The following is a 16,897-nucleotide window of genomic DNA, read 5'->3' on the forward strand; positions in this document are numbered from 1 at the left end:
CCATTGAGAAAAACTGTAATTTTACTTGCTGAACACAGGAGCTGATGGTTAGTTTCGGTTAGGTATTTTGTGTTATTGTGTGGCTTTAGTGAATCTAAACTAGCCCTTTAAAACACAAAGTTCACACAATAACAAACAAACAAACTGACTGGGGTAGCGGTAGACCAGCAGCTCCAGTACTCAGCAAGCTCAATTACTGTTTTTGTCAATGGAGTCTGGTTTTCAAGACAGCAGAAGTAAGTTTTACTCTAACTGAATTATTAACAGTGCGGTTTTAGAAAAAAATTATGTTTGGTAAGTATTGAGCTTCTGTCTTAATAAATGAGACTGCACAGTCGCTGTGCTAACTAAGGGTACAACATGGTAAGCTCTGTGAATGGATGTTTTGATATAGTTTTGTTTTTGTTAAACCTGGACCCCCATGAGTTCAGTTTATCAAGAATCCTCTCTGTTTTTGGATTCAATGTTCACCAAAAGCATACAAGAAAAAAGTTTTATCCACATATTCAACACAACACAGGGTGAGTAACTGACATACAAACAGTCATTTGTTTTGTTAAGCAGTCCTTTAAAAGCCTATACCCACATGGTATCAGCACTGGAGACAAAATGTACACTGATCTGACTACTTTGATTTCAGTTATTGATAAGGCAGTGCTCAGCTGTTAATGTGTGGATCGATAATGGCAAGAAATACAAGTCTCTTTCTCAATATCTAATAAAAGTCCACTGAGAGTCATTCCTCTAAAATAACCAAATAAGATTGAGTCCCGAAAATTCCTCCTAAGGCCAAAGAAGAAAGAGAACAAACACAAGGAAAGACCTGTCATTGCTTGTTAGTAGACTACAATATGCCTGAGGACATTCTGATGTATGGTGTGTATCTCCTTTTCGGCCCATAAAATTCCATTTGTCTCCACTGTAGACTTATATCTCCCACTCTCATCCAACAAAAATAATTTATAGAGGAAGATAATGCATATCTAAATTTTATAAATGGACAAAATGGGATAATGGAGTGTGTGCTGTATATATTGTGACTATGAATGAGGGCAACATTAAAATTGATTTCCCTGTGCGTGGACATAATCGATTTTCCATCAAATTATAATGAAATTACTGCACCAAAATAGTTTTATTCTTATTGAAAGTACCAAATGTTCAGGACTTAAAATTGATTAATTCAATTCAAACTCACAACCCTTATGCAAAAAGTGGCCAGACAATCTAACTCATACATTGCTTGTGTTTTTTTTTTCTTAATCCTTACAGCAATTTTTAATAAAAATATGTTACACAATAAGGGTCTGTTTGCTTAAAAATCCAGGCTGGCAATGATTTTTGTCCTTTATACTAACAAGGGACAAAATAGGACGTCACATAAAATTGGGTAGTCTTGGTCATGCAAATAGATTTTGCTAATGTAACTATAATTTCATGGTTTATTTTATGGAAAAAAAATGTGACATCATCATTGCTGAAAGGTTAGTGACATATAGTTTAATAATTTCCATATAATTTGATTGAATGTAAAAAGATTTTTAAAAAAAACCTCTCCAATTTCCTTTCCAGTCATGCCAAGAACGGCATAGGAGGCTGATTTCATGAGCTTGATTTAAGTTTGTATTAAGTCTGGAACTTGGAATATATTAACCCTTTAACACTTGGATCACCATCAATTTTCTTGTGCTGTTTTCAGATGCCTTTTACCAACTTTTAAACCTCTGAAACCTTAAAAAAATGTTTTAATTGTTTTATTTTTTCAGGTTTCAGGACCCCCAACCCCCCACCCACACAAAAAGGTAAAAGGTGATAAAAAAAAAAAGTAGGGCTGAACGATTATTTTTGATCAATTACTCATCAATTATTTTTTCGATTAATCAATTAATCTATAGATTTTTTTTTCATTGATCTAATTATTATTTTGGTATTACTCAATTATTATAACGCATTTACCAAAAATAATATTTTAAAATTTGTCATACACTGCAGGGCATTATTCCCCAACAAAAAAATAGTCCAGTCTTAACTGGTAATCTGTGTTTTACAGTTTGATATAAAGTCTCTTCAAAATAAAATTAATGCCAGAGCTCAAGCAAAAGGAATGTAGAGCAATCTACATTTAGCAATCAAACAGCAAAATATATAAAACAATGTAAAATTCAAGCCACTTAATAAAACATTTACTCTTTGTTACAGTAACAAACCTCAAATGTAGCAGTCCAACAAAACATCTTACAGTAAAATCAGTGCAACTGGAATAACACTATAACTTTTCTCTAACAGAAATAATTATAACCAGTACATTCTTTCTGCATCAAAATAGTCCAGCCTTATCGTTGCCTGCTGATAGGAGTGCTGTATTTTCATATTTATAAGCACATATTCCACTCATTTATGAAGTTACACAAGCTCCTGCACAGCTGACAACATCGTGCTGTAAATGTTTCAAAGTAAAATGCATTGTATCAGCAACTGATGGCATTCTGTCCACAGAGACACAGTCAGATAGCTTTTGTTTTGAAAGGGACATAAGGAAGTTGAGGTAAAACAAACACATTTGTATTTCCTCCTTAAACTGCAGAATAAAGTGGTATAGAGTCAACAAACGTGAGCGTCTCGCGCAAAAAAAGAGCAAGTTTCTCTAGATGTGCTGCAGCTGACACGCAGCTCAGACAGCCTGACAACCGCTGCTCGGGCGCACAGTGTGCACGATCTAACCTGATACAGGAGCGCGGAAACAAAAAAACAACATGCCCGGAGCTGCTCACGCTCACATTATGCGCGCTATGTGAAACGGTACAACGCGTCGACGCGCGTTATGTGAATTGACGTATTCACGTAATCGATGACCTTTGATTACATCGATCACGTGTTTGCTGGGGGATGATAAGATGTTATCAAAAAGTGAGTGAAAAAATGTATATATATATATATATATAATTATGCAAAATGCATTTAATTTTTTCATTTTCTTGTTGTTTTTTTATTTAATTCATCATGTATTTGTTTTTACTTTTTTAGTTTTTATTTTAAGGTCATCTTCTTGTAATTTTTTAATTAATTTCTTGCTAATTTCGGGGCCATTTCTTGTTAAGTTGCATGTTGCCCTCTCCAATGTTTTTTAAATAAATCTAACCAGTATACTCAAGTTTCAAAGGGTTGATTGTTTAGGTTTCCAATAAATCTAGAATTGTTTTTACCTTTGAAATTTTGGATACAAAATTAGACTTATCACATACTGTATGTCTCTCCACATAAGTATGTAATGTAAAGGCTGGTAAATCAATCCCGTTAAATCCCTGTAAGGCCTTTAAGAAAGAGCCTACCTGTTTTTTGCTGTGAAGCAATTACTTTGCAAAGCAGTAAGACAACAGGAGTCAGTGGGGGCTGAGATACCTATAATGAACAAGCAGAGCAAATTCTGTCAACTTTCTGCACCCAAGGTACCACAGAACCAGATCCTGGGATCAAAAATCAATGGACAGAATTGACTCAAGTGAAACAAATTAACTGCACGAGCCACTAAGTCCCTGTTTATAAACCTGATAAACTAGTTCAAGTCTTGATAAACAGACAACCTCTAGCTTTTCTGCAGTGGCTTATTTTCTAATATAATGCTTAGGCTATTCAAAAACAACTGCAGCTCAAGTTCTTCTGTATTCTGTGTCTTGTTTTAAAAGATACTTATAATGCTGAGGCTAAAGTACATTTTGTTTTTGACGATACTCACAGTAGCAGACAATTATTGTGTGTGCCATTTTTAGAAATAGAGCCAGAACAGAGTCAGGATGAGGTCAACAATAAGGTTCATGTGCATACTTTCTGTTGACTGAGGGTTTCTAAGCAACACTGGAACTATTCACACCATGTTCCCAACTTTATACAAGCATCAATAATGCACATAGTTATGAAATACTGAAAATAACATAAATACTTTACATTACAGTGGGTCTAATTCATCGTCCAGGCCCACAGTAGACTTTGGTATTCCAGAGTCTGTTGATTTTCCATTCAGTTTTTCCATTTCTTTTTTCATGGTGTTTGCAGCAACAGCAGCACCTACTGTACTGTAGCAGCCGTGGCCTTTGCTGTTATCTCACATAAATCAGATAGACACCCACAGCAGATGAGACACTTCTGAGAGATCTCCTAAGTGCGTGTGTTGGTCTGAAAAGCTTTCAACAGCAGTCGTTGCACTTTGCGATTACACTGAAGTTGAATTTTTTCTTCTTTCTTTCTTTGACAGTGTATCATTCTGAGTCATTCCACAGTTTGATTGACTTGGACTGACTGAGCACTTTTACAAATTATGTGGATGAAACCATTTCATATTTTTTAAAATATAAATACTCATCAAAAAAAAGGGAATAGGTTTTCCTACATTTCCTTACACTTAACACTTGGAGAGCAGAACAGTAAGTGACAACCACATAATAAAGGCGACTTTCGTTTTCCCTTGAGAGGTTTAATTTTACTCCATCATGCCTTGATCTGCTTCAAGAACCACACAGGACCCAGAAGTTGAATTGTCAGTACTGCAAATTACTTAAATGTGCTAATATCCACCTCTGTTTTATTTTCTGCTGTACCTCTGCAGCCAGATGAGCCTCGCAGGCGGTGACATAAGCAAGATATGACACTGCAAAATAGTAAACAGTGTGAAGATGGAATACAACTGTTAGAGCGGGGTTGATAAAGCCATTTCTTTGGTTAAGCTTGTTGTTTTGTCAATAAGGTCCGAGTTATCTTTACAGATATCCTCAGATAGCCTCACCGTTTCTCCTCCACATCCCCATGCCTCTCTTGAATCACTTTCACTAACTCCATGGGGAGGCAAGATTTACACTTTGAAGACTACTGTTTCAAATGCTTTCGATTAGATAACAACAACACTCCAAGAGCTTATGCAAATGAAGTCACAGGCCTGTTTTACCTTCAGCGAACATTTAGAAAAGAATATATACGACAGTATACTATGATACTGAAGCGGCTCTCACACTGTCAGCCTTCATACAAGAGACTAACTCCATCTGTCGCTGTAGCAGCTTTAGGCTGATCAGAGCTCATTTTGCTGCTTGCTGAGTCGTTTTGTTTTTTTTAATTGTTACTGAACAGCACAGAATCACCTGTCCTTAGCTTAACCAGTATTTAACTGTGAAGTGAACTCACGGATCTGTACCTTAAAATGTGCATAAAAACGGACGGGCGGCGGTCACTTACTCTGGCTCAGATTAACCCCTTGAAAGCTGGAGCAACATCTTTTTTGTGCTGCAATCAGACACCTTTAACCCTTTGACATCTGAGCAGATTGGTTTGGTTTCTTTTGAAAACATGTCTCAAAGGCACTGAGCAACTTGGCAAGAGATGTGCCGCAAATTGCTAGAAATAAGGAAAATATGACAAGAAATTAGTTTTAAAAAGAGAAAGAGAGAGGTGATTTATTAGACTTTAAAAATAATACAAAAGGAAAAAAATAGCAGAAAACTATAGATTATTATTATAATTATTTATAATTATTATTATTATTATTATTATTATTATTATTATTATTATTATTATTATTATTATTATTATTATTGTTATTATTATTGTCATCATCATCATCAAATTTTTATCTATATATTTATTGATTTTGCTGTTGTTGTCATTTTCTTTTGTTTTCTTTTTTTTACCTTTCTTTAACCTTTTTTTCCTTTCTTTCTTTCCTGTAATTCATAACTTGTAACTTCTGTCTGTGTTTTTGGAAGAAATCAAATCAGTTTTCATAGGTTTCAAAGGGTTAAAGGCCTTCTCATACCGAGTCCTATGTTTTCATCCGAAATTGATGTATGACTAACAATAAATACAAAATAATATAAATACAACGTTGCATTGATCACATTTGCACACTGAGTCTAAAACTTTGGTCTGTCATTAAGGTTTTCAGAACAGGTTCGATTTTCTGCTTTTTTATATCCGTCAAAAGTCTTTGGAGAGTGTTTGACCAAGACTAAGAAAAGAAAATGTGGTGGCAGGACACATCCACAACAAGACAGGGAAATGGAGCGCACAGCATCCTTCCATAACTCAGGTCACTTTTAACAGGTCAGATGGTGATATTCAGGTGATGATGAGGATGTGGACCGCACACGGACAGAAAGAGCTAAAGTGTGAAGACAGAGTCGACAGCTCAGTCCCTTTGTGAAGCTGCAGTGCCAAATGCAAGATACAGGGAGAGACTGGTGACAGCCAGAGACGTACCTCCAGAGGAGAGAAGAAAGGGTGCAAATGTATCTTTACATATTGTCTTGTATTGTGAATTTTCACAATGAATAGAACAATAAAATGCATCAGACTCAGTGTGCAAGATTTCTGTGTGCAGCCTTTTGTTTCAGATGATGGATTAAAAAACACATCCAAAAAAGAGGGACTCATTGTGCAAAGACCTTAAGGGTGGGAGGCTGTTCTAAAACAGTTCGTTACTCACAGGGAAGCAGAGATCCCTGTGGGTATATAAGAACCTCAGAAAGAGGAGAAATCACAGGGAGTACCACCAGCCGTTCCAGGAGCTTCCCTGGATGACAGTTGGTGCAAGGCTTATTCAAGGATGAGTTGGGGACAGTTTGACAATCAGCTGTCCATCAGTGGGCCTAATTACAGTTGGTAAAATGTAAGAAAGTAGTTGAGGCAACAATTTGTGCAGAGCTATGTCTTGCAGCTTGCCTAGGGCCATGCCGAAAGTTAGTTAGTTAGCCTCACATAAACCATGTGGACTACTACTTGTTGGCATTCCAACCACAGAGGGTCTGCTTCTCAATTCAATTGGACTGATTGGACAATGGAATAAAACTTTTTTTTCTGCTCTGAGTTTTTTAGTTATTTTAACTTCAGGGGTTTAGGGCGCTCCTGTAGAAACGCAGGTCGAGTACATAGAAAAGCGCAAGGCTCTCAGCAACACAAAAGCAACAAGAAAAACAATTCACACTCATTGAATTCACTGCAAAATAGCCACCCCAGGATGCTAAAACACACTCTTACCTTTGAACAAAGATATGTCATCCTGAGACAGCTATCCTGTTGGTTTTACTGCATTGTTGCTTTCTGAACAGTACATTATTATCTTGTCTATACAAGAAGATATAATTGCAACATTGCAATTGTGCAAGCTGCAACAGTGTAGACGGAATTAGATATCAAGTATGTGAATAAAAACACCTAGTTACACCCTCTTGAATGTAAAACACCACATGGACAATAATCAAAGGTAAAAATCATTTAAAAGCATTTCCTACGAAACAGTTCTTGCGGAAATAAGTATTACCTTTTGAAATGACACTGGAATTTAAAGGACTTTGATGGAAAGACTGTCAAAGCTATAGTGAGACCAAGGCTGCTGCTTACCACAACATCAACACAACACAGCAACCTATGCATCTGTAGCATGCAAACTGTCACTTTTCAAAACTCTTTCACAGGAGCTATAGAAAGGTAACACCTTGTATATGCACCGGTTGTTATGGCTGTTTCCTTATCAAAATACAAGTCTTACTCCCACGACAACACGTAATGCATTCAGTATCTAAAAGTACTTAAAGACAAGGCTCAAAAGTTGAGAAACAGTTGTTTCCCTTTAATGGTATGGTCTAATGAGCGGATGAGTGAGGTCAGCGCAATGTGTTTGACTCTCAGAAACAAAGCTCGGAGAGAGTCACAGAGTGCATGAACCCTCCTCTGGTGGCTTGAAAGAAACATTAAAAGGGCAGAACCCATTAGACTGGCAAACACATGCTCGAGACTGAGCAAGGGAAATGCTTGATCTGGAACTGAAAAATTGTCACTTTATTGCTAATCACACCAGTTAAGATTTTACACAAGAAATCTCATTTTGGTGGATGTAGCATTGCCCTGCCATGTTGAAATGTTGATTTCTACTGGGCCACTAGTGACATTAACACAGCATTTATCAAGTGGTATCTGTCAGGCTAATCAAACCTGCTATTCAAATGATCTCATGTAAATAGATGCAACTGTGAAACTCCAGCAGTAATGTGGCCTTGTCACCAGCTGAGGCTTCTCTGAGAGCTGCTGCTGTTTACAGCCACTATAGACCTTTAGTGAAAAGGTATGAAAAACCCTGTCAAATATGTGACACTCAATGGCCTCACAAAAAAGGAAAGCTCAATGAGCCATGACATCTTCACTTTGACTCAGATTTCTATGCAAAATTCATTAATTGAAAGATGTGAATTCCTCCTTTTTTCCAAGTGTGACACGCCACAAGACATCTCTCACATCCATAAATGATGTTACCCAGCTGTGTCACACTTACTATTGCTGTGCCATTACAGTAGATTTTAGTGTGTATGGTACCATAATCCATAATATCTGTGCTTTAGAAGATTATTCTTTCTAATTATTTCCTTCTATCACCTGCACTACCCTTGAAATTCCCTACCTGAAAGGCCACTGATGACAGACAGGAGGAGAAATGGTTTCCATGGTGACCCCATACTTGTTGAAGAGGGTCCCTTCTGCAAGAATGTTAGCAGGTCTGCTTCTTCATTAAAGCTGTGCCTACAAACAGAGAAAAAAACATCAGTTAGTGGGAGGATGTACAGTATGTCATCCAGTATATACAGTCTGGTTACCACATACAGTACATCCAGATGCACACCGCAGAACTCAACAACTGTCAATCTGAATCACTGTGCTGATCTCACTAAGTGACATTTTTGCAATTTGGCTCATTAACAGATGGATAATGAAGGATTATTTAATTTATTTAATGTCAAATAAAATAGGTAGGACTTTTTCTTAGCATAGGTGGGAGCATATGTTCCCATAAAACAGCAGTTTTTGTTGGCAGTAATTGATGTAAAGAAAGAGAAGTTTGTGAATTTTACAGAGCCTGTGTTTTTCTTGCTATTTACAGAACATACTGTATGTGGTACATAAGCATTATTACCATTCAAACTAGGGAAATGTTGTCTAAATCAGCATATGGATTATTAAGTTATGGCCAAAGGCCTGTTTTGTGAGGTCACAGTGACCTTTGAACAAATTCAAATCAGTCAATTGATTGTGTTTACTGACCTGTTCATGATCAGATGTCTGGAGTATCCCGTTTATGTATTTGAGCATGTAAACACTTTATTCTGTTAATTAGAAACCCAAATATGATAACTGGAGAACTCTAAAAGAAACTCTGGTGTATTGGGGAAGTATGAATAATCCGATTTGTTTGTGCTCAAGTAAGCATCATATCCCGAATATGATCATAACTTGAGTATGCTTCATAAATGGGTTATTCATGTCCCTCTAACAACACTCAGTGTTGGACTCCCAGTGAATATTTGTACCAAAATTAAACAAAAATTGGTCATGGTCTTCTTAAGATATTCCGTGCACAAGAATCAGAAGGACAATGTCAGATTGACATTCACCTTTGACCTTTTCCTGCCAAAATCTAATGAGTTCATCTTTGTGCGCAAGTGGACATTTGTGCAAAATTTGAAGAAAATCCCTTAAGGGGTTCTTGGGATATCCCAATCATAAGAATGTTTTGGGATGGATGAATGTACTTAAAGACGCATGCACAACCCAAAAACACAATGCCTCTGGCCACGACTATTGAGGCATACACAGAAGAATAAAAGTAACTTCTAGATATTGAACACAGGTCATGGTGTTCTCCAGGTTGGTCTTCAGTCATGGCTATTGGTCATATCCTTATTTAATCTTGAACTGAAGATTCTAGTAGTATAAAGTGGTCCAATACCAGGAGCTGTTTCCCTCGCCCGGACACGGGTCACCGGGGCCGCCCCCTGGAGCCAAGCTTGGGGGTGGGGCTCGATGGCGAGCGCCTGGTGGCCGGGCCTTTACCCATGGGGCCCGGCCGGGCACAGCCCGAAGAGGTGACATGGGACCTGGGCTCACCACCCATGGGAGGGGCCATAAGGGTCAGGTGCAGTGTGAGTTGGGCGGCAGCCGAAGGCGGGGACCTTGGCGGTCCGATCCTCGGCTGCAGAAGCTAGCTCTGGGGATGTGGAATGTCACCTCTCTGGCGGAGGAGCCTGAGCTGGTGTGCGAGGTTATAGTCTAGATATAGTCGGCCTCACCTCGATACACAGCATGGGCTCCAGAACCAGTCTTCTCAAGAGGGGTTGGACTCTCTTCCACTCTGGAGTTGCCACTGGTGAGAGGCGCCGGGCAGGAGTGGCAATACTTATTGCCCCCCGGCTCGGTGCCTGTACGTTGGAGTTTACCCCGGTGAATGAGAGGGTAGCCTCCCTCCGCCTTCGGGTTGGGGGACGGATCCTGACTGTTGTTTGTGCCTATGGTCCAAGCAGCAGTTCAGAGTATCCACCCTTTTTGGAGTCCTTAGAGGGGGGGTGCTGGAGAGTGCTCCTTCTGGGGACTCCCTCGTTCTGCTGGGGGATTTCAACGCTCACGTTGGCAACAACAGTGAGACCTGGAGGACCGTGATTGGCGGGAATGGCCCCTCCGATCTGAACCCGAGTGGTGTTTTGTTATTGGACTTCTGTGCTCGCCACTGATTGTCCATAATGCACACCATGTTCAAGCATAAGAGTGTCCATATGCGCACTTGGCATCAGGACACCCTTGGCCGCAGTTCGATGATCGACTTTGTAGTCGTATCGTCGGACTTGCTGCTGTATGTCTTGGACACTCGGGTGAAGAGAGGGGCGGAGCTGTCAACTGATCACCACCTGGGGGTGAGCGGGCTCCGATGGTGGGGGAGGATGCCGGTCAGACCTGGCAGACCCAAACGCATTGTGAGGGTCTGCTGGGAACATCTGGCAGAGTCTCCCGTCAGAATGAGCTTCAACTCCCACCTCCGGGAGAGCTTCGACCATGTCCCGGGGGATGCGGGGGACATTGAGTCCGAGTGGGCCATGTTCTGTGCCTCCATTGCTGAGGCGGCCGACCGATGCTGTGGCAGTAAGGTGGTCGGTGCCTGTCGGGACGGCAACACCCGAACCCGCTGGTGGACACCAGCGGTAAGGGGTGCCGTCAAGCTGAAGAAGGAGTCCTATCGGGCCTTCTTGGCCTGTGGGACTCCGGAAGCAGCAGACAGGTACCGACAGGCCAAGCGGAATGCAGTGGCGGCGGTCACCGAGGCGAAAACCCGGGCGTGGGAGGAGTTTGGTGAGGCCATGGAAAACGACTTCCGGACGGTTTCGAAGAGGTTCTGGACCACCATCCGGCATCTCAGGAGGGGGAAGCAGTGCTCTGTCAACACTGTGTATGGTGGGGACTGGACGCTGCTGACCTCGACTCGGGACGTTGTGGATCTGTGGAAGGAATACTTCGAAGACCTCCTCAATCCCACCGACACGCCTTCCGCTGAGGAAGCAGGGCCTGGGGAATCGGGGGTGGGCTCCTCTATCTCTGGGGCTGAGGTTGCCGAGGTGGTTAAAAAGCTCCTCTGTGGCAGGGCCCCAGGGGTGGACGAGGTCTGCCCGGAATTCCTCAAGGCCCTGGATGTTGTGGGGCTGTCGTGGCTTACACGACTCTGCAACATTGCATGGACATCAGGGGCAGTGCCCTTGGACTGGCAGACTGGGGTGGTGGTCCCTCTTTTTAAGAAGGGGACCAGAGGGTGTGTTCCAACTACAGGGGGATCACACTCCTCAGCCTCCCTGTTAAGGTCTATTCGGGGATACTAGAGAGGAGGGTCCGCCGGATAGTCGAACCCTGGATTCAGGAGGAGCAATGCAGTTTTTACCCCGGTTGTGGAACTGTGGACCAGCCCTGGACCCTTGGCAGGGTCCTTGAGGGTGCATGGGAGTTTGCCCAACCAGTCCACATGTGCTTTGTGGACTTGGAGAAGGCATTCGACCGTGTCCCTCGGGGAGTCCTGTGGGGGTTCTCCAGGAATATGGGGTTTCGGACCCCCTAATACGGGCTGTCCGTTCCCTGTATGACAGGTGCCAGAGCTTGGTCTGCATTGCCGGCAGTAAGTCGAACTCGCTTCCGGTGAGGGTTGGACTCTGCCAGGGCTGCCCTTTGTCACTGATTCTGTTCATAACTTTTATGGACAGAATTTCTAGGCGCAGCCAGGGTGTTGAGTGGGTCCGGTTTGGTGACCTCCGGATTGGGTCTCTGCTCTTTGCAGATGATGTGGTCCTGTTGGCTTCATCAGGCCGTGACCTTCAGCTCTCACTGGATCGGTTCGCAGCTGAGTGTGAAGCGGCCGGGATGAGAATCAGCACCTCCAAATCCGAGGCCATGGCTCTCAGCCAGAAAAGGGTGGCGTGCCCCCTCCAGATCAGGGACGAAGTCCTGCCCCAAGTGGAGGAGTTTAAGTACCTCGGGGTCTTGTTCACGAGTGAGGTAAGGATGGAGCGGGAGATCGACAGGCGGATCGGTGCAGCGTCTGCAGTAATGCGGACGCTGCATCGATCTGTCGTGGTGAAGAGGGAGCTGAGCCGAAAGGCAAAGCTCTCGATCTACCGGTCGATCTACCCGTTGTCACCTCGTTCCTACCCTCACCTATGGTCACGAGCTTTGGGTAGTGACTGAAAGAACAAGAACGCGGGTACAAGCGGCCGAAATGAGTTTCCTCCATAGGGTGGCTGGGCTCTCCCTTAGAGATAGGGTGAGAAGCTCGGTCATCCGGGAGGAGCTCGGAGAAGAGCCGCTGCTCCTCTGCGTTGAGAGGAGCCCGATGAGGTGGCTCGGGCATCTAATTAGGATGCCTCCAGGACGCCTCCCTGGTGAGGTGTTCAGGGCACGTCCCACAGGTAGGAGGCCCCGGGGAAGACCCAGGACACGCTGGAGAGACTATGTCTCACAGCTGGCCTGGGAACGCCTCGGGGTCCCCCGGGAAAGCTAGACGAAGTGGCCGGGGAGAGGGAAGTCTGGGCTTCCCTGCTTAGGCTGCTACCCCCGCGACCCGACCCTGGATAAGCGGAAGAAAATGGATGGAAAAATGGATGGATAATATCTCTGGATTCTTGTTTGGGTTTTTTTTTTTTTTTGTGCAGTGAGGAGGTTATGTTTTTTTCAGTTCTGTTTGTCAGCAGAATTACAAAAAAAACTACTAGCCTGATTTTAATGAGACTTGGTTGAATGGTGTGGCATTGGCCAAGGACAAACCTTTTGAATTTTGGAGTGAATCCAAAACATGGGGCAGGTACGTGAATTTCTTTTACTTTCATTGAGATTGCGAGATGGGGCATTTGGTCTTGGCAGGGGTCTGCGCTCTTCGAGTGTCCTTCTAGTTAATGTATGTTGTAGGTTTCGGTTCTTCATGGGTTCTTCACACACTCTCTAATTACCTGAAGTCCATCGCAGCTCTTAAAAGTTCCCTGAATACTACTTAACTGTTAACTTTATAGAATCAATCAGATTGTGACACACAGCACAAACGAGGCTCTGTTATGGATTAGCTCTAATGTTATCTCTAACTTTCACTCATTGTCAGTGTATTCATTTACTTTATACACAAAAGTGAGCAAGTTTTCTGATTTTGCATTAATGAGTTTGTTCTTGTTTCTAGGTTAAGCATGCTTCCAACCTTTAAAGCATATAAAAAGGGAAGGGTAGAGTGATATTTGAAGGTGTTTAAATACCTTCCTGACAAACACACACACACACACACACAAACACACAACCACACACACAGACAGACACACACACACACACACACACACACACACACACACACAGACACACACATTCTCTCATGTTCAGATTAGAGTATCAAACTGGCACATGTACACAGTGTGAATATTTTGAGAATAGCAACACAGTCCTTTGGCATGCAGTCTGAGGAATGTGTTGATGCTGCCGTGAATAAATGACTCTCTGAACAAACATTACATATCCCTTTGGCTTAATACTAGACATTTCCAGAATTAATACAGTCATCTACATAAGCAGTTAAACACACCAAGGTGTCCAAAAAATTACAGACGAGGTGGAGCTCCTGCGTATACAGACACTTACAAGCACAATCTCACACTCAAATCATAAACACCATACCTTACATACTGTCTTCCTATCATTGCTCATTTTTAAAAGTTTTTATCTGGTGGTTGGATTAATTTTCGCTCGAGACTTAAAGTATTGTTACTGTTGCTACGCTGTGTGTTTGTACCTGCAATATATCAAATCTTGCACACAAATTTAACATATATAAAGTTATGTTACTGAGACAGAAAGACACACGACTTTCATCAATAAGATAAGATAAGATAAGATAAGATAAACTTTACTGATCCCAACAAATATACCAAAATATACAATATAAATTACTAAATACACACAAGACTATTTTCAGTATATACACCTTTCACTTGCACAAATTTATGGATAAAATTGCACAAAATATTAGCAGCAAAGAATATTAGCAGCAATCAGATTACCTCCACCCTGCATGCACAGACCCTGACAGCAGGACTTACTTGTGCAGCAACAAGGATGTTATCTCTTACTGACTTAATAAACATTGACGATCCCGTTACCTGACCTATTAACTGAGTCCTAGCAAGATCCCCTGTATAATAATCAGCCATCGCCAGACGATAATGTTGGAATTTCACAATTCTGCAAACCATGAATACCTTACATGTGCATCTTTCATGCATGTCATAACAGCGTTTCAAATGTGACATAGTAGGTAAACGGACTTCTTCATCGGGAGATGGAGGGTATGTTGAACAATGTTCAGCTAGGCACAATGACCACCAAGCTGCCGACCAAAAGAACAACAAAACCAGTTGTGATTTGTCGTTGTGTTTCCAGTGTCTTCTTTACTAAATGTGGTGCTTTTTTAGTGACCGTTTGCTGTGTTTCCTGCTGGATTTTTAGCCCCATAATGTGAGTATATTTTAGCAACCCAAGGCTATTTTTCCAGACGCATTTTAGCCCAAAAACGTGGATCTTTTCTATCTTTTTTCCTCTTTTCCAGTGGGGATAGTGCTCCATAAACTAACAATCACTGCATTCCCTCACAGAGTAGTGGCATGACAAGTGGTGGTTTCTCACCAAGACAGGCTTTTTTTTAGCAGGGATTGTGCCCTCAAAACCAGGTATTTTAAGCCAAAACAAGATTTATTTCTGACCATAAATAAGGAGTTTTGTGCCTAAACCTGACCACACATTAACCACAGTGTTATTGAAAAGTACCGTCTCAATGTATACAATACATAAAACGGTACAAATGTAATGTTTGAGTGGTTTGCAAAAACTTACAATGTCAACTTTTTTTCTTTTTCTGCTGACCGAGTTTATAATAATCTTACTGGCTACTCTGTAAAAGTCAGATTAAATATGCACAACAACAAATCCAAAGGTTGAGGCTTTTTTGATATTTTACTGCTCTAATCTTCAATGGCACCCTTTAAAGTTCAGCATCAGCACCCGACCACAACAGCAAGCACTGATATCCGGGCAAAATTACCTGTAAACAGTGCATCTGCACCTAAAACTAGAATCTTATTTGCAAACAATGCTAATGGGAGAGAGAGTAAGATCTGCTGACCTTGTTATTCTAGGTCTATTACTTTTCCTTTTGTCTGATATTTTCTCTTCGTCAACAAGTTTGAATGTATACTCCTTTTCTGTGCTTCTCTCTCTCTCTCTGCTCCTAACAGGCTCTCTCATCTTCATTTCAGTTTTTCTGTCATTTAGATCATTAATGCAGCGGCAGAGACAGCTCTGTGGGTTGAGGAAGGCATGTCCAGATCCAGTAGGAGTCATCATACATTAATGTTTTATGCCTCCTTGTCTTCACCTCACCTCATTTGCTCCCTATCCTCCCAGAATGCACCGGCAATGGCACTAGTGGGTTAAACAATTAGTGACTTAGCAATTAGGCTTTGTGTTATTTAGAGAGAGAGAGAGAGAGAGAGAGAGAAAGAGAGACAAACACAATTATCCATTTCCACCCCTGTAATATACGATGTTTTTGCTGTCCTTCTGCAGGTTGTTCGCCATATGTTATCTGCTATCCACTCTTCTCTGTATGTTTAAGCCTTTTCTTTGGAGCTGGAAATAATTAAACAAACTTCTTAGTTTCACTCTCTCTGCTCATCGATGCAAAGAATTTAATAGTTGAAGGTCTGATGTCTAGACAGACGTCTGCACAGGCCGATGAGAGCTGCTCTCCTTTTCTTGGAAAATCCCTTCGCCTCACCGTGACCTTCAACTTGCACGCAGGAGCATAAAATTAAGACATAGCAGTGTGACAGAACATGAGCAGAAGCCTGTTGCATACATTAAAACATACAAGTAACCTCAGCAAAGGAGGCATTCTCTGTCTTTTCAGCACATTACTCTATTCTCGGCAGCCTGTTGTCAAACAAACTCCTTGGTACAAGTTGGACTGAACAACATCCACATCAGCCACCAGCTGGAAACTGGAATGAAAAGCACATTGATTTCCACAGAAATCCACCAGTAGCTCCTCTGTTTTATCATCTCTGGCCTGCGGTTTGTTTTTACAGAATACATAACAAATTTCCTCCAACAACATGTTCACACCAAACCTCTGTGGCACTGAGAACTGTCATGAAACTACAAATTTTGCATGTTTGACTTGGTTCATTTTGGAAAATAAAACAATACTATTCAACCTTAGATACTACCAAAAAACACGGTAAAGCAAAAGTTTTGCAGGAAACAAGTCAAAAAGGCCAAAATTTCAAGTGTGCGATGAAAATGTAGTGGTGTAGAAGTGACAGACAGACATATTGAAAAAGCTGTCATAAGAAAACTGCCCCTGCCTGAGTGGCAGGGGCAGTTTTGACAGGTGATTTCATGAAGCATTACATCATGAATTCTTAAATGAAAGGTGCATATATTCTCATATGGGTTCAAAATAAGAAGACATGGAACTTTTGTAAGAGAAAAGACAGTTTTGCCCCTTTCTTCCAGCTTAAAATAG

At 41.5% G+C, this 16,897-nt stretch overlaps 1 protein-coding gene across 1 annotated transcript in view; it reads right to left on the reverse strand.

The window, feature by feature from the left end:
• The window catches only part of cntn5 (contactin 5), a 150,009-nt gene that overhangs the window by 93,241 nt on the left and 39,871 nt on the right, over window positions 1-16,897 (reverse strand). The window contains exon 2 of the mRNA XM_042486509.1: window positions 8,438-8,556. Coding sequence (XP_042342443.1) covers window positions 8,438-8,492 — 55 coding nt within the window. The 5' untranslated portion in view covers window positions 8,493-8,556. The remainder of the gene's footprint in view (window positions 1-8,437; window positions 8,557-16,897) is intronic.

This window comes from Plectropomus leopardus, chromosome 5 (genome assembly GCF_008729295.1).
Source record: "Plectropomus leopardus isolate mb chromosome 5, YSFRI_Pleo_2.0, whole genome shotgun sequence".
Lineage (NCBI taxonomy): Eukaryota > Metazoa > Chordata > Actinopteri > Perciformes > Serranidae > Plectropomus > Plectropomus leopardus.